The sequence below is a fragment of the Protomyctophum parallelum genome (assembly GCF_964188405.1).
Source record: "Protomyctophum parallelum genome assembly, chromosome: 1".
Lineage (NCBI taxonomy): Eukaryota > Metazoa > Chordata > Actinopteri > Myctophiformes > Myctophidae > Protomyctophum > Protomyctophum parallelum.
The window spans coordinates 107961176-107982451 of NC_139697.1; the positions used below are offsets into that span (position 1 = coordinate 107961176).

General features: G+C 41.6%; 2 protein-coding genes and 1 long non-coding RNA gene across 6 annotated transcripts in view; all 3 read left to right on the plus strand.

The window, feature by feature from the left end:
* The first annotated feature begins 3284 nt into the window (after positions 1-3284).
* Positions 3285-6472, plus strand: LOC310865907. Its single transcript, XR_014569851.1, has 6 exons — positions 3285-3397; positions 4589-4809; positions 5503-5549; positions 5753-5819; positions 6003-6073; positions 6328-6472. It is a non-coding gene; the product is annotated as an uncharacterized lncRNA (long non-coding RNA).
* A 923-nt stretch (positions 6473-7395) lies between these two features.
* Positions 7396-11331, plus strand: rab42a (RAB42, member RAS oncogene family a). Its single transcript, XM_083775069.1, has 3 exons — positions 7396-7958; positions 10220-10403; positions 10926-11331. Exons 1-3 carry the CDS (start codon positions 7744-7746, stop codon positions 11205-11207), a joined length of 681 nt encoding a protein of 226 aa, XP_083631195.1. The 5' UTR covers positions 7396-7743; the 3' UTR covers positions 11208-11331.
* Positions 11332-19627: 8296 nt separating this feature from the next.
* Positions 19628-21276, plus strand: part of gmeb1 (glucocorticoid modulatory element binding protein 1) — a 28889-nt gene continuing 27240 nt past the window's right edge. For 3 of the 4 annotated variants that reach the window (XM_083774985.1, XM_083774986.1, XM_083774984.1), the window contains exon 1: positions 19628-19667. The gene's annotated coding sequence lies outside the window, so the exon portion shown is untranslated. The remainder of the gene's footprint in view (positions 19668-21276) is intronic. The other variant, XM_083774987.1, reaches the window with a different exon arrangement.

Consider the following 21276-nt stretch of genomic DNA (forward strand, 5'->3'; position numbering starts at 1 on the left):
CGAGCTGTTGGGTCCGTGTGTGTTGAGGTGATATAACGAGCTGTTGGGTCTGTGTGTGTTGAGGTGATATAACGAGCTGTTGGGTCCGTGTGGTGAGGCGAGGCCAGGGCCTTAAAGTTTAATGTGGTTTTATTTTAGTTTTAAGTAGATTTTGGTTGTTGCAACACGGTGTTTGTTAAAAGGTTAAAGCTCTTTGTTGTGATATCAATCACTCCTATAGAGTTAGCTGTTCAGTAAAGGGGTTGAATGGGTTTTATTCTGATAGTAATCCCTGCTATAAAAGTGGTAAATGGGTTTCATTTTTATTCTGATCGTAATCATTGCTAATCGTTATATATATATATATATATATATATTAGTTTAGATGTCCAGACCTGTACATATATTTTCTGTTCACTGAAGAGCAGCAACTGCGAATTAATTGGTTTATAGATAAGCTTTCTCTGTCATTCCTTCCAACTGCAGCAGCAGGAAAAAACTATTGTTTCTCCTAGTTAAAAGACAACACAGGCTCATACAAGAATAAATATATCAAGACAATACTCTGAATATAAATACGTCCTAAAAGTTAGAATGGATCTACAAAGACCTTTATAATGGTTTAAACAGCTTCAGTTCACAATCCTTACACTGCTGGTGGTGAAAAAGCCTTTCCTGTACACTTTATTTTCTGTGGTTTGGTTTCCCATTCAATTCAAACTACCAGTTTGATTATATTTTACATCAAATGGAAAATAATTTGATAAGTTAAACTAGCGTGTTAAGATGTGACCAGAAGGAAATTAAACAACATATTCCTGCTCATTGGACGTCCAATAATTATAAATTCAAGAAATCCAGCTTCCAATGAATGTAAAACCTTTGTCTCTTTGAGCTGACATGACAATATGAGCATGTAAAACATAGTGGTTGATTGATAGCCTGTATTAACAAACTATCTGGAAGACATTCCTTATGTTAATGTTTTGTTCATGAAGACAACTTGTTTTTTTGCCATTTCTATAGATTATAGGACAATGGAATTAAAAAGTAAGTCCAGGTACACCAATCTGACCATCAGTACCACCTGACTGACTGGTATATATAACATATATCTGTAAAATACTTTATATAATGTCTATACTATACTGTATATACTCTACAGTGTACAGTATAATTAGAAAATAAACTCCCTATAACTCCCTATATAAACTACATATTGTAATATTAAACATTTACCCTATATTTAATTTGAATAACTACCAGTGGAGCATTTCTCCAGTCAATAAATAATACAATATTACAACTTTGAATATGTGCCATATCGTCATCACAAGGCGTCAATATGGTCACATAAAATATCTTTTAACACATTATTCTGACATTCATAATAGTATTTAATTTAGGGTAGTTTGAATAAACATAAATCATATTTTTAGGGTAGTTTTATAAACATCGTTCCATTCTACCAGTAGCTTCATCCAGCCTGTCATGACTCTAGATGGCCACTAAGTGTCAGTATAACCCCATGGTACCAGGGCCGTCCTCCACTAATCCAGACAGAGCTATAGGTTTCATTGACAAAATAATGACAGATCTGTGGTATTGCGTTTACATAATATTGATTTCTCATTGGTCGATCGATGCCTATTAGCTTATACTACACTATATTATCAGAGTGACTTACAGTAAGAAAGGTAAACAACAAACACATTGATTGATTGAAAACTTTATTAACAGTTTGTAGAATATTAAAGTACAGTTCAATACAAATGTCTGCTAAGAGGATTAAAATTAATACGAAAAAAGCACTATTAAAGGCTTGTTTCCATTGGGAGATTTAATTACATGCAAACAAATATACAGTAAAATAATCATAGGCTATAAACGGTTAGAATAGACGGTTAGAAAACATAAAGGCTACAGTCTTAGAGTATATATATATATATATATATATATATATATATATATATTAATATATACTCTAAGGCTACAGTAGGCTACAGTCTTAGAGTATATATTAATATATATATATATATACATAATTCATATATACTCTAAGGCTACAGTAGGTCGCAGTTAAATGGAATCATGCATTTCCTGTCTGTCAGTGTGTCACTCAAAATCCCCATACATGGGAAAGCCCCATATATGGTGCCCAGGTCTCGTGACATCACGTGACATCATCAGTGATGAAGATCCCCGATAAATAATAATAAATACGACCTGCTGTCGCAATTAAGCCCATATATGGAGATCCCTGATGTCATCAATATTTACATTCTCAACAGGCCCGGAAATTAAGGCCCGGCCCTACCTGGGCCCTCATCAAACCCTGTACACTCAAGACTGGCCCCGCTGTAACCCTTAGATCTCCATATATGGAGCTGACCTGTTCTGAAATTCCATATGTTGATCTGACCTCATCAAACCCTGTACACTCAAGACACGCTCCTTATATGGCCAGTACATATCTGACCCCCATTCCAAAGCGCTGTCACCCAGGCGGATGCATGCATGCGACCTCGCCCTTTAGGGCGACTTAAGGCTCATTCATAGTCTGGCTTTTCGGTGGTGAGCTGAAATAACGTTGAGCGGTGGTAAAAACAGAGAGAAGGGCTGGGGGGTGGTGGCGGTGGTTTGCTGTTCACCGCGGCTCGTGATGTCATGTTGTAGTTCGGTGGTCACCCCACCACCGAAAATACAGACTATGTATGAGCCTTTACTGGTTAGATATAGAGACGGTGGATTTGTCTTTTTTATACTGGGAGTAGTTTCGAATTGCAGTCACCTGCTCTTTGAGAGCGGTTTTGAGGGATTCCTTTACGACTGTTGGTAGGGCGTTCCACATATTTGTGGATTATGTAGAGCTAAATGAATGTAACCCCTTACTTGTTTGAGCCAAATCTGAGTTGAACGTGATATGAATGTAGAGAGGTGGTGTGTATCCTAACTGTCATTAAGACATGCAAATCCCTTGACTCCTTCAAAACCGCTCTCAAAGGGCCATTTGGTTTTTAATTTTCATCCCACGCTACTCTCCTTCTGCCAATTAACCTGGGGAGAGCCCCGAACTGAGCTCATACTGTGTGTTTTTGATAGAAAAACTAAACTCAATACAATGTCAAATATTTATAAATCTGCATTTATATTTAGTGTTGTAGTTAAGAAGATGGAGCTATGAAACTACGTGTCCCATCATGCAAGTCGTTCCACGTGACTCTTACGGACCAATCAGCGGGTTGCATGGAGGGCGAGTCGTTCATAAATAGACCGACAGGTCGTTTGGTTTTTCCTCTTCATCACTTCTCTCTCCTGATCGCTTCGGTTGGTCTACCCTGGGTACCGACCGACCGGTACCGACTCTACTCTCTGATGTCTCTCCTTCACTTCAACAGTGCCTCCCCTGAGACACACGGTACGAGACGATCATTATCCTATTATATATATAACTATTATTATCCTCAACAGTTCCTCAGACAATTATCATACTATAATATAATGTATAACTATTATTACTTTTCTGCTTACTAAGGTCTAAAATACTAATGAGGTAGAATACGTTAGTTATACTGTCTGTCACATTCCTAAAGGACAGTATTAAAGTATTTATAATGAAGTAATGGTTCTTTAGATCATAAACTTATTATTTATTAATGTTCATTTCCACCATGATTAGGCTACAGTGTAGAACTGTAGATACTTTGAACTAAAATAATACACGTTTTCAAGCATAGCTATTCATAATAACTGTACTGTGAAATAGAAGCTATTCATATTAACTACACTATGTAATGATCTGCACATGACGGCAGGCTGAATCATTGTTACTTTAATTCAGTTAGAACTGAACTGGTCAGTGTTGCTAAGCTAACCTGCTCCGTGTCAAACACGTGGTTCACATGTGGCTTTGAAGTGGGCTAGCATTATGCTAACTAGATTATGCTAGCTGCAGGATGCTAACAGCAGGATGCTAGCTACAGGGTGCTAGCTGCAGGAATCAGGATGCTAGCTGCAGGAATCGGGGTGCTAACAGCAGGGTGCTACTGCATTCACACCAGCAGTGAACGCACAACTTGAGCTTTGCAGCTCACTTTGAAGCCAGTTTATTAAACAATGTATGTCAATGTGGCTTCCATTGATAATGAATGGTAGCCTGTCTGTAGCTTCCAATGTGAACTCAGTAGTTACTAGTTAATATGTTAATACATAATGAATGGTAGCCTGTCTGTAACTGACAGTGTGAACACTAGTTAATGTTATAATGAATGGTAGCCTGTCTGTAGCTGACAGTGTGAACACTAGTTAATGTTATAATGAATGGTAGCCTGTCTGTAGCTGACAGTGTGAACTCCATAGTTAATACATCATGACTGGTAGCCCGTCTGTAGCCGACAGTGTGAACACTAGTTAATGTTGTATAATTAATGTATTTTTGTAGCTTCCAATGTGAACTCAGTAGTTAATATGTTAATACATAATGAGCTTCTGTTAACGCTCGTCTCCTAACCAGTGTGAGGTCAGTTGTTGATGATGAGCTGACTATTTGTGGTTTTTAGCTACTTGGAATCAGTTGACTGACTGACCGGTCTGTCCATTTCTGTTTCAGGTTGTGATCTTACCATGTTTTGGACGTCATCTCTTCAGATGGCTTCGTCCTCGGCATGTAGTAAGAAGCTGTGTTCCTGTCTTGACCCCTGAGAACCTGTGGGCCCCTCTGATGAGACCCCTGAGAGACAGCCTGGGAGCCCCTCTGATGCGACCCCTGAGAGACAGCCTGGGGGCCCCTCTGATGTGGCCCCTCGGCCCCTGAGAGCACATCACATTCAGGTAAATCAGTTTGTCATTCTCAGCTCAGACCATTTGTCATCATGAGGGAATATCGATGGAAGGAATGAGGGAATATCATGTTTTTATTTTTTAGAGGCTATGGAAGGAGTGAGGGAATATTATGGTTTCTTTTTAGAGGCTATGGAAGGAGTGAGGGAAAATCGTGTTTTTAGAGGCTCCTGTCGAAGGAGTGAGGGAATATGTGTTTTTAGAGGCTCCTATCGAAGCCGTTCTTTCTCCTATGTAGAAACGAGCGGTCAAAAAGGACGCCTAGAGAAACCCTTTCACCGACGGTCGCTGGTCAGTTCAAAACGTAACTGTTTCAGCAACATTAAGGGGAAGAACAGACTGACTGTTTCAGCAACATTAACCCATTTTGGCCTGACCTCGAAATTAAAAAAATGTCTTCTAAATCCTCCAGTTTTCTGAAATAAATATGTTCATGATTTTTCAAAAATAGCAGACATATGAGCTTGTAGATCTGCTATTTTTCAATAGCTAAATTATAACTTATGTTTAAAACACAAAGGGGTTTAATGACATTTGAGCTAATATTTTATATCGTCCTTAAATTGGTTCAACATTGAGCACGCTATGGCTAAATCACACCCATGTGAAGTGAGGGCCGCTCACGCCATCATACAACACACTAACTGTTGCCGTTAATCCACCCTATTGTGTCTGGTCTTCTAGGCATGTCCAAGATGAAGGTGATTCAGGACCAGATGAATACGTTACTGGTAATTATTTATTTCATCCATGTCACTAATGATGATGATAAAACATGGCTATGATGATAAACTTGCCCTCACTGAATATGTAATGATCGACTTATTTTACTGAGCCTCGTGTTTTTAATGTCGGAACTGTTCTGGCAACATGTTAAGGTCATGTGACTAACATGTTAAGTTTGAAATGTTAATGTTTTAAACTTTACTTCCAGGTGAGCCGTGGCGTTGGAGGGTTGCCATGGCGATGGAGCGTGTCAGGACGAGCTGAACACTTGACTGGTAATTATTTATTTCATCCATGTCACTAATAATAATAAAACATGGCTATGATGATAAACTTGCCCTCACTGAATATGTAATGATCGACTTATTTTACTGAGCCTCGTGTTTTAATGTCGGAACTGTTCTGGCAACATGCTAAGGTCACATGACCCAACGTTAACTTTTAAATCTTCATTCCAGGTGATCCGTGGTGATGATGGTTGCCATGGCGTTGGAGGGTTGCCATGTCTGAACCACCATGTGAACAACGGGTAAAGTAGACTTTAATTGTCCTACCGCAGTTAATATGTTCATTTTTGCTCTAAATTATTCAGATTATTGATACATTTTATATTAATAATTGGCATAAAGATGGTGTTTCTTCTGATCGGTGATGAATCATTTTCTAGTGACTGTTTGGATGAAACTAGCGGATATGGGACTGAGATCAGAACCTCCTTAACATTACCTTTTTAAAGTTATCTTTAATGTAAGTTGCACTAATGTGACGTCTCTGTTCCCATAGGTGGAGAGGAGCTTTTCTGCATCCAGACCCCCCAGTTGCCTCGATGTTTGTATAGAGGGAATCCACGTCCATGGAAACTCTGTGGCTACAGATACGATGGAATGCAATCAGTTAGGATTTGACTACACCCTCGACTGTGTTGGGGATGGAAAGGGGTTCTATGGAGCAGGGCATGGGTCCATAACTCTGATTCAATAAAAGCTTTAAATTGACTTCCTTGGTTTTTCTCATTCCTCTAACTAATGGACTGTACTTCTATTTATAAAAGACTAGATTAAGATGTTTTCATATATTAACATGTTTTTATTATTATTTATAACAAGTATTTTGCATTGTTCTGGTAAAGAGCTTTATTGGCTTGAATATAAAACGGTTGAAATGGGGACAGTATATACAGTTTAGCAGCATTTTGTAAACCGCTCTGTTGCATTGCATTATATATTCATACAGGGTATAAAGCCTTTTGAAACTAATGGCACCAATCTTTAAAAGCTAAAGCTATTTAAATGGGATATATATTTATTTAGCCTCATGTATATGTAGCAGCTGTTTACATGTGCAGTAGGTCTAGGTTATTGTTCCTGTAACATTCTCTGGGTTAAGAGCGTCTGGAAAATGCCTACACTTTCTAGCGGTCTACTTGGTATGTTGTGATTAAATCATCTGTCTCGTGTGTTTATCTAGATAGTCTTGTAGCCTCTAGACTAGACTAGAGCAACAGGAGTTAAAATCTGCCCCAACTCCAAGGAGTTGTGGATCAGGTCAGCAGTGGTGTGTTGCTGCCCTCTGGTGGAGGAATGTGTGTACCGGTTTGCATTATTTCTTTTGTCTGTTTTTTATGTGATTGCACTAATTATTTAGAAGGATGTGTTTTTCTTGTGTTTATATTATTATGCATATCTGATAAATGAACTGCAGGACATGTTCTGTTACTGGACACTAAATAAATAATACAGTTTAAATTAAAACCAGTGGAATGGTTGTCGTCCCCGTCCCCCCCCTCCCCCCAACACACCGTGGTACGACGGGATAGATTATAGAAACCAGACGTCAAAACCGAAAGCAGCTTCAATCACAAGATCAGCTTCTCTGTCGCGTCCGCCATTATTATTATTATATATTATAAGGCTTTTCATTTTTAATAAAACACCAGCCGCTCTATATCTGTGCAGGAGAGGAGAGCTTACATGGTGTTTAATACAGCTGGAGAGAAGATGATGGAGGCTTTTGTTTCTCCGCAGAAAGACATCGTTTCATCACAATGTTTTCATCCTTAGAATAACATGCTGGTGAGTCTCATATAGATGGATAGATGGATAGGCCTATATGGACATTAACTGTTCAGAATCATCCTCCTCGGAGACTCCGGATAGATGCAGTATAGCCTATATTTAGTATCGATAATATAAATAGATCATGGACATATTGTGGCAGTATCAGTTCAGAATCATCCTCCTCGGAGACTCCACGGTCGGGAAGTCTTCTCTCCTCAAACGCTTCACGGATGGAATCTACAGCGACGCGGCGGATCCGACGGTCGGAGTGGATTTCTATGCCCGCTCTGTGGACATCGAACCCGGCGTGAAGATCAAGCTGCAGCTGTGGGACACGGCGGGCCAGGAGAGGTTCAGGTATTATAATTATATTAACATTATGATTATATCATTATTAATAAATATAACAGCTGTGGGACACAGAGGTTCAGGCATAAGATAGCCTACATTACATAGCCTGCCTAATCCTACTTTAGAATGATATTAGACATTATCTATGATTATATCATTATATTAACAATCTAACAGCGGTCCAGGCGCATGCCATATAGGCTCTGGCCTGACCGCGCGTCGCGTGTTCGAGTCCCGTTCATGACGACCTTTTGCTGCATGCATGTCTCTCTCCAGAGTCTAGAGCTATGGACCAGATCCCTGAGAGATGAACGGCATTAGAGCTATGGACCAGAGCCCTGAGAGAAAGACTAGCTCTGGTCCATAGCTCTAATGCCGTTCAGCATTAGAGCTATGGACCAGAGCCCTGAGAGAGACTAGCTCTGTTCCATAGCTTTAATGCATTAGAGCTATGGACCAGAGCCCTGAGAGACTAGCTCTGTTCCATAGCTCTAATGCTGAACGGCATTAGAGCTATGGACCAGAGCCCTGAGAGAGAGAGACTAGCTCTGTTCCATAGCTCTAATGCTGAACGGCATTAGAGCTATGGACCAGAGCCCTGAGAGAAAGACTAGCTCTGGTCCATAGCTCTAATGCCGTTCAGCATTAGAGCTATGGACCAGAGCCCTGAGAGAGACTAGCTCTGTTCCATAGCTTTAATGCATTAGAGCTATGGACCAGAGCCCTGAGAGAGAGAGACTAGCTCTGTTCCATAGCTCTAATGCTGAACGGCATTAGAGCTATGGACCAGAGCCCTGAGAGACTAGCTCTGTTCCATAGCTCTAATGCTGAACGGCATTAGAGCTATGGACCAGAGCCCTGAGAGAAAGACTAGCTCTGTTCCATAGCTCTAATGCATTAGAGCTATGGACCTGAGAGCAAGACTAGCTCTGATCCATAGCTCTAATGCCGTTCAGCATTAGAGCTATGGACAGAGCCCTGAGAGACTAGCTCTGGTCCATAGCTCTAATGCTGAACGGCATTAGAGCTATGGACCAGAGCCCTGAGAGAAAGACTAGCTCTGGTCCATAGCTCTAATGCTGAACAGCATTAGAGCTATGGACCAGAGCCCTGAGAGCAAGACTAGCTCTGGTCCATAGCTCTAATGCCGTTCAGCATTAGAGCTATGGATCAGAGCCCTGAGAGACTAGCTCTGGTCCATAGCTCTAATGCCGTTCAGCATTAGAGCTATGGACCAGAGCTAGTCTCGCCCTCCTTCCTGTCTGTCTGTCTTCACTGTAACTATCATTAATCAATAAAGGCAGAAAAACAAATCTTAATTATTATTATTATACTAATCAATATAACCTCGGGGGGACACGGCAGGACAGGAGAGGTTCAGTACATTAAATCCGGTAGAACTACAATATATATATATATATATATATATATATATATATATATATATATATATATATATATATATAATATAATAACATGATCTATGATTATAGTAACACTAACATAATAATCCTGCAAAGAAGGCTTTCATATGAAAGATGAAAAATGCGATGCAACATTTTTGTAATGTAAAGAATTCCAACTGCATTCATTGTTGCAATCTTTTGTTGTTGAATTATTGCAACATAACAATGTTACAATCTTACGGTGCATTATTGGCAATGCAACATAACAATAATCTATTGTGATGTTGCATAACAGCTAGCAGCAGGCCTCCGTGTGGGTGTGCGCGTGCGTGCGTATGTGTATGTGTGTGTGGGCGGGCTTGTTTCTAAAGTGTAGTTGTTTATTTGGTCTTGTTTCTAAAGTGTAGTTGTTTATTTGTTCTTGTTTCTAAAGTGTAGTTGTTTATTTGGTCTTGTTTCTAAAGTTTAGTTGTTTATTTGGTCTTGTTTCTAAAGTGTAGTTGTTTATTTGGTCTTGTTTCTAAAGTTTAGTTGTTTATTTGGTCTTATTTCTAAAGTTAGTTGTTTATTTGGTCTTGTTTCTAAAGTTTAGTTGTTTATTTGGTCTTGTTTCTAAAGTGTAGTTGTTTATTTGGTCTTGTTTCTAAAGTGTAGTTGTTTATTTGGTCTTGTTTCTAAAGTTAGTTGTTTATTTGGTCTTGTTTATAAAGTGTAGTTGTGTATTTGGTCTTGTTTCCAAAGTGTAGTTGTTTATTTCAGCTTGTTTCTAAAGTTATCCACCGACAGATCCATTAATAATAATCTTTATTGATCCATCAACAGATGATTTAATAACAATCATTTCTATTGGTCCTTGGACAGATCAATCACCACATCGTACTATCGTAACTCTGTGGGCGGGCTCCTGGTGTTCGATCTGACCAATCGCAAGACGTTTGACCACGTGAGGGAGTGGCATAAGGAGGTGAGCCAGCACATCCTGCCTCATCGCATGGTCTTCATCCTGATTGGCCACAAGAGCGACCTGGGCGGAGCCGAGCGCAAGGTGACTAAGTACATTAAGTATACTTAATTACAATGTGTAGGTATTTGGCCTCCTGTGTGTGTGTGTGTGTGTGTGTGTGTGTGTGTGTGTGTGTGTGTGTGTGTGTGTGTGTGTTGGGGGGGGGGGGGGGGGTCTTGTTTCTAGTGTGTATTTGTACTTTACTTAACTTTAACTTTGTCTGTTGAAAAATAGGTGAAAATGTGGCTCAAATCATTTCATAGGTTTCCTAGGTTAGTAGGTTATTAGGTTACTAGGGTTAGGGTCTCAGGTTTTAACCCATTCTGACCTGAGATCAGATTCTAAAAAAGGTCTGTTTGAAAATGACAGTTTTCTGAAAAAGCTATATGTTTCTACGTCAGTCGTTCTTCGATTTTTCAAAAAAATAGCAGACCTACAAGCTCGTAGCGCGCCACTCGGTGGCGCGCTATGAGCTTGTAGATCTGCTATTTTTTGAATAGCTAAACCATAACGTATAACCATAACACTAAAAAGGGGTTAACAGGTTAACAATGTCTCGCCCAGGTGTCCCGCGACGAGGCTGAGGGCCTGGCGGCCGACCTGGGCGTCCGCTACGTGGAGACGTCGGCCAAGTGCAACGTGAACGTGGAGCGGGCGTTCGAGCTGCTGACCCGAGACGTCTACGAGCTGATGAGGATCGGACACATCACGACCCGCGACGGCTGGGACGGCGTGAAGAGCGGCCTGACCGCCAAGGCGCTCTACCCCCACGACCCCAACGACCCCCACGACCCCGATGACCTCCTGGTGGCCGCCACGCCCGAGAGGGGGCTCTGTCACTGCTGAGTCCGACTGACCCCTGACCCCTCTGTTTCTACCCCAACGACCAGGATGAGAACGATTTAGTGTCCGCTACGCCGACTGACCCTGACCCCTAAACCCTAAAGCCCTAGACCCCCTCTAATGACCCATAACCCCTAACCCTTGACCGCCAAGGTCCTCGACCCCAGAGTGTAGAGTAGGAGAGTATAGCGACACGCTTTGATCTCGCTGCAAAGTGGGGTGCCTATGGTCCCTATGGCCTATAGTTCCACACATTGGAACTATCCCATTGAGACAAAGCGGGGTCCCTATGGGCTATAGTTCCACACATTGGAACTATCCCATTGAGACAAAGTGGGGTGCTATGGGCTATAGTTCCACACATTGGAACTATCCCATTGAGACAAAGCGGGGTCCCTATGGGCTATAGTTCCACACATTGGAACTATCCCATTGAGACAAAGCGGGGTGCCTATGGGCTATAGTTCCACACATTGGAACTATCCCATTGAGACAAAGCGGGGTGCTATGGGCTATAGTTCCACACATTGGAACTATCCCATTGAGACAAAGCGGGGTGCTATGGGCTATAGAGCGTCGCAGTCCCACCCCCTTTCAGAACGACGAGTGGCCCAGGAAATGAATCCCAATGCATTTTGCCCATAGGCTTTTCTTAAAGTATTTATTTAAAGACTGTTACGCCGCGGACAAAGCCAACTCGGATTGTGACAAATCCTGACAATGAACACAATATTTTGGGCCGATCAAATCATTAGAAAGAAGAAAATAAAGGCAGGAGACAACACTATTTGTTTAGTTTTTCTTCTTATAAATTATTTGATCGGCCCAAAACATAGTGTTCATTGTCATGATTTGTCACGATCCGAGTTGGCTTTGTCCGCGGCGTAACCGTCTTTAAATAAATACTTTAAGAAAAGCCTATGGGCAAAATGCATTGGGATTAATTTCCTGGGCCACTCATCGTTCTGAAAGGGGGTGGGACTGCGACGCTCTATAGTTCCACACATTGGAACTATCCCATTGAGACAAAGCGGGGTGCTGTGGGCTATAATTCCACACATTGCTCCTATGGCTGGAACTATCCCATTGAGATAGAATGAGCACTTCCGCATTCCATTGTTACAATGGGAGTCAACGCTAGTGTCGCCACTCTCTTACTAGATTACTCTGCTTTACCCCAACGACCCCATGTGACCCTGATGACCTAGAGAGGGGGCTCTGTCACTGCTGACTGACCCTGAGTCTGACCCTAAACCCTGTCCTTTGTTCCTGTCTGTCTGTCCTTCTGTCTGTCCCACAACCAGCTCCCTGTCTCTCTGTGGTAATAGTCAGGGTCTCTGAGCCGCAGTGATGTCACTGAGCCGCAGTGATGTCACTGAGCCGCGGTGACGTCACTGAGCCGCGGTGACGTCACTGAGCCGCGGTGACGTCACTGAGCCTCGGTGACGTCACTGAGCCGCGGTGATGTCACTGAGCCGCGGTGATAAGATGCGATGCTGTGAGTGCGGAATGGCCTTCACGTTTGAGTAAATACGTGCTGTGATTGGGCCACCCCCCCTCCACTCCCGAAGTGCAACTTAAGCTCCACCCCCTTTGACACTTTGCGTATATGAAGCATCAGAGGACTCAGACTGACGGCTCGAGCGATCTGCTATTTTTCAACAGATGAAGTTTAAAATAAAGGTGAAAAGCTACAGTCTAAATGGCCTAAAAGGCACGTTGTCAAACTAAATGTCTGATATGTTTTAGTTGTGACTGTACATGACCCCTGAACCCTGGCTCTGCACATGACCCCTGACCTCTAACCCTGGCATTGTACATGACCCCTGACCTCTAACCCTGGCTCTGTAGATTATGTATAGAATGTCTTGAACTCGCGTTATATCAGCTTTTGAACAGTCGGAGAGAAGAAAAGAATGGCGCGACGGAGAGTCAGCCAGTCAGTGAACGGAGGGTGGGTGTGATGTGGACAACATTCACGCCTCTCTCTCATTCAGGATCCTGTTTTAAAAGGGCCTTTCAAACAGGAAGCGAGGAACGCACACCTTGTTGCCTGGATCAACGACAGGTCTGCTACAGGTCTGCTCCAGAGGGGCGCGACAACGCAAGCGCAACAAATTCACTGGGGCCGCGCTCACGTAAATACGCTTGCGTTGTTGCACCGCGACTGCTTCCCAGTGCTCCGCGCGAAAACGCAGCTCGTCTCATTGAAAATGAACTATAGGCGCGTTATGTCGCTTCACGTTTGAAAGGCCCTTTACACTGTCTACAGTACACTCTCATTCAGGATCCTAGCAGCTGTTTTAGAAGTCCCTACACTCAGCCTCTACACTGTCTGCACTGTCTGCGCTGTCTGCTCTGTCTGTATTCTGCTCTGTCTGTATTCTGCTCTGTCTGCACTGCACTGTCTGCGCTGTCTGCTCTGTCTGCAGGCTCTTGCTCTCCCCCAGTGAGTATTGCATTGATCATGGACGTTCGATCGGTGAATATATTTCCAAGTCAAACAATAGAAGAAACGGACGAGGAAAGACTAGTGGACAACAATACCAGTGACATCAACAGCACGTCCATTCACACATTGAGACCAGAGCCGTTTAGATGAGAGAGTTGTGACAACTCTGTTCACTTCATGGGGCTTCAGTCCAATGGAGGCTCTCCTACATAGACTTCTATTGGCTCCAGTCCAATGGAGGCTCTCCTACATAGACTTCTATTGGCTCCAGTCCAATGGAGGCTCTCCTACATAGACTTCTATTGGCTCCAGTCCAATGGAGGCTCTCCTACATAGACTTCTATTGGCTCCAGTCCAATGGAGGCTCTCCTACATAGACTTCTATTGGCTCCAGTCCAATGGAGGCTCTCCTACATAGACTTCTATTGGCTTCAGTCCAATGGAGGCTCTCCTACATAGACTTCTATTGGCTCCAGTCCAATGGAGGCTCTCCTACATAGACTTCTATTGGCTCCAGTCCAATGGAGGCTCTCCTACATAGACTTCTATTGGCTCCAGTCCAATGGAGGCTCTCCTACATAGACTTCTATTGGCTTCAGTCCAATGGAGGCTCTCCTACATAGACTTCTATTGGCTTCAGTCCAACGGAGGCTCTCCTACATAGACTTCTATTGGCTCCAGTCCAATGGAGGCTCTTCTACATATACTTCTATTGGCTTCAGTCCAATGGAGGCTCTCCTACATAGACTTCTATTGGCTTCAGTCCAATGGAGGCTCTCCTACATAGACTTCTATTGGCTTCAGTCCAATGGAGGCTCTCCTACATAGACTTCTATTGGCTTCAGTCCAATGGAGGCTCTCCTACATATACTTCTATTGGCGAAGAGTGACAAAGTCCTAGACCGGAAGTAGGCAGAAATGCACTGGAAATGCAATGATCTTAAATCCCTTTATTTTAGATTGTTTTTTAGCAATAGTACAACATAAACATTACAGAGACTAATCTGTACTCTGTGTAATCTGAACACTCCCCCTGAGGGCCCTAAACACTCCCCCAGAGGGCCCTAAACACTCCCCCAGAGGGCCCTAACCACTCCCCCTGAGGGCCCTAACCACTCCTCCTGAGGGCCCTAAAAGGCCTGTTGGGCCCCGGGCCCCTAACCACTCCCCCTGAAGGCCCTAAACACTCCCCCTGAGGGCCCTAACCACTCCCCCTGAGGGCCCTAACCACTCCTCCTGAGTGCCCTAACAGGCCTGTTGGGCCCCGAGCCCCTAACCACTCCCCCTGAGGGCCCTAAACACTCCCCCTGAGTGCCCTAACAGGCCTGTTGGGCCCCGGGCCCCTAACCACTCCCCCTGAGGGCCCTAACCACTCCTCCTGAGGGCCCTAAAAGGCCTGTTGGGCCCCGGGCCCCTAACCACTCCCCCTGCTACTGTAATCTGTACTCTGTATGTATTCCGTACTGTACGTGCACTCATGCCAAAATGACTCAAACTGTACATGGTACATGGTACATGGTACATGGTACATGTAACTGTACATGGTACATGGTACATGTAACTGTACATGGTTGTGTGAAAATGTCATGTTTTTGTAAAAGAAATATATGTTATTTCTAGTTATTTAAGATTTATAGAATACAGATATAGAACTAGTTATGTAAGGTACCGGCAGAGTGTCTAGTCTAAAGTCCAAACCACACCAAAGGGTCGGGTCAACCCTTTGGTGTGGTTTACTTTAAAAAACGTTTTGTCCCGACCCGACCATGGTTTTGGGTTTAAGACTAGTTAACCATGAACTAGCATCTCAGCAGAAGATTCATATTCATTATTGCTATTATAATTATGCACCGTAAGTATTAAGTGTTACACTCGCATCTCAACCGCAGACCTCTTGCCATGGCGATGAATCACGTTCACCTTGATGTCAACGAAAGGAATAAAAACTAAATGAAAACACTTGTATATAGTTTTAAACATGTTTTATCATTTTAACCACTTGACAAATGTCATCAAATGGTTGTCCGTGGCTCAAATGGGTCTGAGAGGCTATATGTCATCAGATGGTGGTCCGTGGCTCAAATGGGTCTGAGAGGCTAAATGTCATCAGATGGTGGTCCGTGGCTCAAATGGGTCTGAGAGGCTAAATGTCATCAGATGGTGGTCCGTGGCTCAGATGGGTCTGAGAGGCTATATGTCATCAGATGGTGGTCCGTGGCTCAAATGGGTCTGAGAGGCTAAATGTCATCAGATGGTGGTCCGTGGCTCAAATACTGAATAAATAAATAATGGACCTTGATGTGAAAAGGGTTGAAAACCACTGGTTTAAACAATGTTTAATTTACAGACTCCTTAAAAAATTAAACCTGGTGCTTTGCATACCGATAACCCTCCCTAATCTCTACCTAATCTGTATGTAACCCCTGACGGTAACCCTAACCCCTAACGGTAACCCTAACCCCTAAGAGCATTTTGGCTCCAACATCTACCTTTCACAAAATAATGTCTGTCATCCGAGCAGGTTGACGTTACGTTATGTATGTGTGCTTTAAACAGGTTGACGTTACGCATGTGTGCTTTAAACATTAACAACGGAACTAGTTCTAGAACCAAAGTTATTTTGGCGTGAAAGGGTCTGTAAAATAAAAAGACCCTTAAGGGTACATTTGGTTCCATTTGTACACTCAGAGTTCAGAGTTGTATAATGTAGATTGGGGACTGCAGAGACAAGGGACCATAGGCGGAGCTTGAAGTTGACGCTGGGGGGTGCGACTTTTAGCGTTTTTACAATGCCCTAACCCCTAAAAATGAGTTATTTAGGTAGTACAGCAGCTCACACACATGCACTACAGCCGTACAGCGAGTCATCATATCATGATAAGAGAGATGATTACAAACTACAGTCAGAAGCCAGAAGGTATTAAAGTTAAGTTTAAGTGCACCCCCTGAACCCCCCCAAGCTCCGCCCATGCAAGGGACCATTCAGAGATAGTAAATTATATCACATGGGGGTCCCCAGATGATTAGTTTAATGTGCAACATTGCTTTCTCACTCAACAGTTAAAAATAACTATAAGTATGTATGCAGAGTGAACCCTAACAGACTACTAACTAACTACTAACTACTACTACTAACTAACCCTAACAGAGTAAATTACTTTTCAGCCCAAGCTGATCCCACAAGTGTTCGGGTTCGGGTTGGTCAGGTCTCCATTGTTCAGGCCAGAGTTACAGACCCATAAGGGTCCATTTGGTTCCTAACTGTCATTTAGTTGGAGACCCCCTGGAACTATCTCAAGGACCCCTGGGGATCCCCGGACCCCACTTTGGAAAATAATATATGTGAACTGGGGACCATCCAAAATAATCATATGTGAACTGGGGACCATCCAAAATAATCATATGTGAACTGGGGACCATCCAAAATAATCATATGTGAACTGGGGACCATCCAAAATAATCATATGTGAACTGGGGACCATCCAAAATAATCATATGTGAACTGGGGACCATCCAAAATAATCATATGTGAACTGGGGACCATCCAAAATAATCATATGTGAACTGGGGACCATCCAAAATAATCATATGTGAACTGGGGACCATCCAAAATAATCATATGTGAACTGGGGACCATCCAAAATAATCATATGTGAACTGGGGACCATCCAAAATAATCATATGTGAACTGGGGACCATCCAAAATAATCATATGTGAACTGGGGACCATCCAAAATAATCATATGTGAACTGGGGACCATCCAAAATAATCATATGTGAACTGGGGACCATCCAAAATAATCATATGTGAACTGGGGACCATCCAAAATAATCATATGTGAACTGGGGACCACCCAAAATGACAAGCACTTTGAATTGTATGTAGGATTTGAGGCATTCTTTTTTTTTTACGCCTCAATGTGAAATACAGGCAAAATATAGGCTTTTCTGCCACCTTGTGGTGACAACGGACAATTACAGAATGCGTCAACATGTCCAGACTGACACTAGTCCAGAAAACAAGATAATAGTTTATAAACACATTTATATTATAACTACAAATAATAATGATAACCAATAATAAATGATGTCTTAAACATGATTAGTTTCATTATATAACATATATAATAATATATGAAAAAACTGAAAGTGAGACACTCAAAGGATAACACATTGTTTCCTGTTGTGGTCCTATTATTCAATTCATCAATTAAAGAATGCCACAGACGAAAAACAGTCTAAGTCCACACTATTGATCCATAATGTATAAATTATAGATAAGGGTTCAGGACAACGAGGCCTTTTCGTGGAGGGGTCAGAATGAAATTTGGACTTAGACTGTTTTTCGTCTGTGGTACTTATAGAGCATATGGTAACATAATTTTGATTGATTGATTGAAATATTTATTAACAGTAGGCTACATTTCAAGCACAAACTCAATACAAAGACTGTTAACTGTGAGTGGACGACACCAATAAAGCATTACACAACATTCAATTCATCAAAACATTTAGAGACGTACAAATAGACACTTCTATATAGTTAAAGAACAGAACAGGAATTCATCATAAAGGAAGCAAAAAGGGAAAAGAAACATATACAGTGATGGAAGGTTTTGAAGGAGTCAAGGGATTCACATGTCTTAATGACTGTTGGTAGGGCGTTTCACATTTTGGTGGCATAGGAGCGAAAATAATTTAGTCCCTTGTTTGTGCCAAATCTGGGTTGTACATGGTTTGTTGCACTCCCTCTGGTGTTGTGGGTGTGGACTGTGTTTACATTAAGGAAGTATCTAGACAGGTACATGGGTATCTTGGTGGTCAGGTGGTGTAGTGAATCTTGTGGACCAGACCCATTGCAAGATGCTGTACTCTCTCGTCGACCCTAAGCCATCCCAGCCTGTCAAAGTGGGCAGGGGTGAGGTGGGTTCGGGGCGTGAGGCCAAGTAGGAGCCTGACCAGTTTGTTTTGGGAGGTCTGGAGCCTTGTTTTAAGGGCCTATGAGGTGCTGTCATACATACATACTACTACTACTACTAGTACTACTAGAGCATAAAATAATAATACATACTACTACTATACTACTACTAATAATAATAATAATAATAATAATAATAAACAACAACAACAATAATAATGATAATAAGTCAAACAAAGGACAATATTCCTGTAGTGTGCAGTAAAAAAACAAACACCTTGAAGTGTGCGTAGGCCTGAGTATATATACTCTAAGGCTTAGAGTACATATACAGTATATGTACTCTAAGCCTTAGAGTATATATACTCAGGCCCCAACGCCTTAGAGTATATGATATACTCGTTGGGGACGTTTCATGGTGATAATAAAAAGATCCATGTATAGTTTCTATACTGGTAAAAATAATAAAATGTTTGATAAATAAATATGAAAAAGCTACTCTTGTGGAAGGAAGGTTATCATATATTAATGTACTTATATTGACCCTATAAACTATTCAATCTATGGTTATCATATATAGTTTATATGGCTTTGCCACTCATTTGATAATCATATTCAATATTATTATTTTTGTATATATTTGTTTATATAAACATGTTTTTTCCACTCATTTTAAATGACAGCTTGTTTTATTACATTACTTCATTTCATGTATATTATAATATAAATCACTGCTCATTTTATTATATTATTATTATTTATTTTATGTATTACTTGATATCATATATATTTTAAATAAACATGTTTTCATATATATTCATATCATATATTTTTTAAATAAACATGTTTTCATATATATTTTTATCATATATATTTTAATATAAATCACTGCATAACACGGTCGGTGTCGCGCGCCTACAGTTCTCTTAAAGGGACAGGAGAACACAGCAGACCTACAAGCTCTCAGCGCGTCGAGGAGCGACGCGCTGAGAGCTTGTAGATCTGCTGCGTCCTCCAGGCAGGAAGTGTGTGAACGTCCTACACACAGTGCGCATGCGCCTCAGCCCGTGTGTTGCTGTCCAAGAAGTAAACGGTAAGAAGACGATATTCTTATAACGATAATAACCTTATTTATCTGTTCATACTCATGCACGTCCCACAGCACGCTCCTAGTGTGCGTGTGTGTGAGTGCGTGCGTGCGTGACGTGTGCGTGAGGAGGAGGGAGGGGGGGGGAGTAGGATAACGGCGTTTTGACGTTAGGGCTGTGTTTTTACGTGCATCACGCAGCACGCACGCACGCCCGCGCACACGAGACGTCGAGACGACTGGCACGTACACACGCACGCACGTAAATACCAGTGGTGGAAAGTAACTAATTACATTTACTCAAGTACTGTTTAATGTTGTGATGAATTGAACATGGTGTACCCTGTCTGTTGTAAACCAACAGTAACAGTCTCTTATTGAGTTGAGCTTGAAATGTGAAATGAACCCATTCTGAAAACTGTTAATCAATCAATACTGTACTGTACTGTACTGTAGTCTGTACTGTACTGTACTGTACTGTACTGTACTGTACTGTACTGTACTGTAGTGTACTGTACTGTACTGGGGGGCAGTCAGACAGATATTTCGTGAAGCCACTAAGGAAATCGGAATTTCCTGAAAGTTCATATAATGGTTGTGGCGCTGTCATTGGGCCCAAAAAACCCCATCGCTCCATAGAAGTCCATGTATTTGGGCCCAACTTCACCTAGACTGTATTACCTTAATAAACATGGTCATGAATACTTTCTGCTTCCAGTCACTAGTTTAAAGTCTCATTTCTAATGTCATAATATTCTTTTTGGAAAATTATGGTCCCATTTATTAAAAAAATAAAAACCAACGGAGAAGAAGGGGGGAAGTCCCGCCTCGTTGTCTGGGCCAGCCAATGGCCAGCTGGGCCCAAACGGATCTAGAAAGATGGCGACTTACAATACAAGCCGACTGACAGGCTTCATTTTACGTTCATGTTAGACCCGGAGAACGCTTTGTCCATATTTTTTACAGTCTATGGTACTGTACTGTACTGTACTGTACTGTACTGTACTGTACTGTACTGTACTGTACTGAGTGGAATAGAGAGTGGCGACACGCGACAAGTGTTCTCAAGAATCAAAATCGAATGTAGTTTCATGATGAGGTTGAATCTAATGTAGTTTTATGATGAGGTTGAATCTAATGTAGTTTTATGATAAGGTTGAATCTAATGTAGTTTTATGATGAGGTTGAATCTAATGTAGTTTCATGATGAGGTTGAATCTAATGTAGTTTCATGATGAGGTTGAATCTAATGTAGTTTCATGATGAGGTTGAATCTAATGTAGTTTATGATGAGGTTGAATCTAATGTAGTTTCATGATGAGGTTGAATCTAATGTAGTTTCATGATGAGGTTGAATCTAATGTAGTTTCATGATGAGGTTGAATCTAATGTAGTTTATGATGAGGTTGAATCTAATGTAGTTTCATGATGAGGTTGAATCTAATGTAGTTTATGATGAGGTTGAATCTAATGTAGTTTTATGATGAGGTTGAATCTAATGTAGTTTCATGATGAGGTTGAATCTAATGTAGTTTATGATGAGGTTGAATCTAATGTAGTTTATGATGAGGTTGAATCTAATGTAGTTTATGATGAGGTTGAATCTAATGTAGTT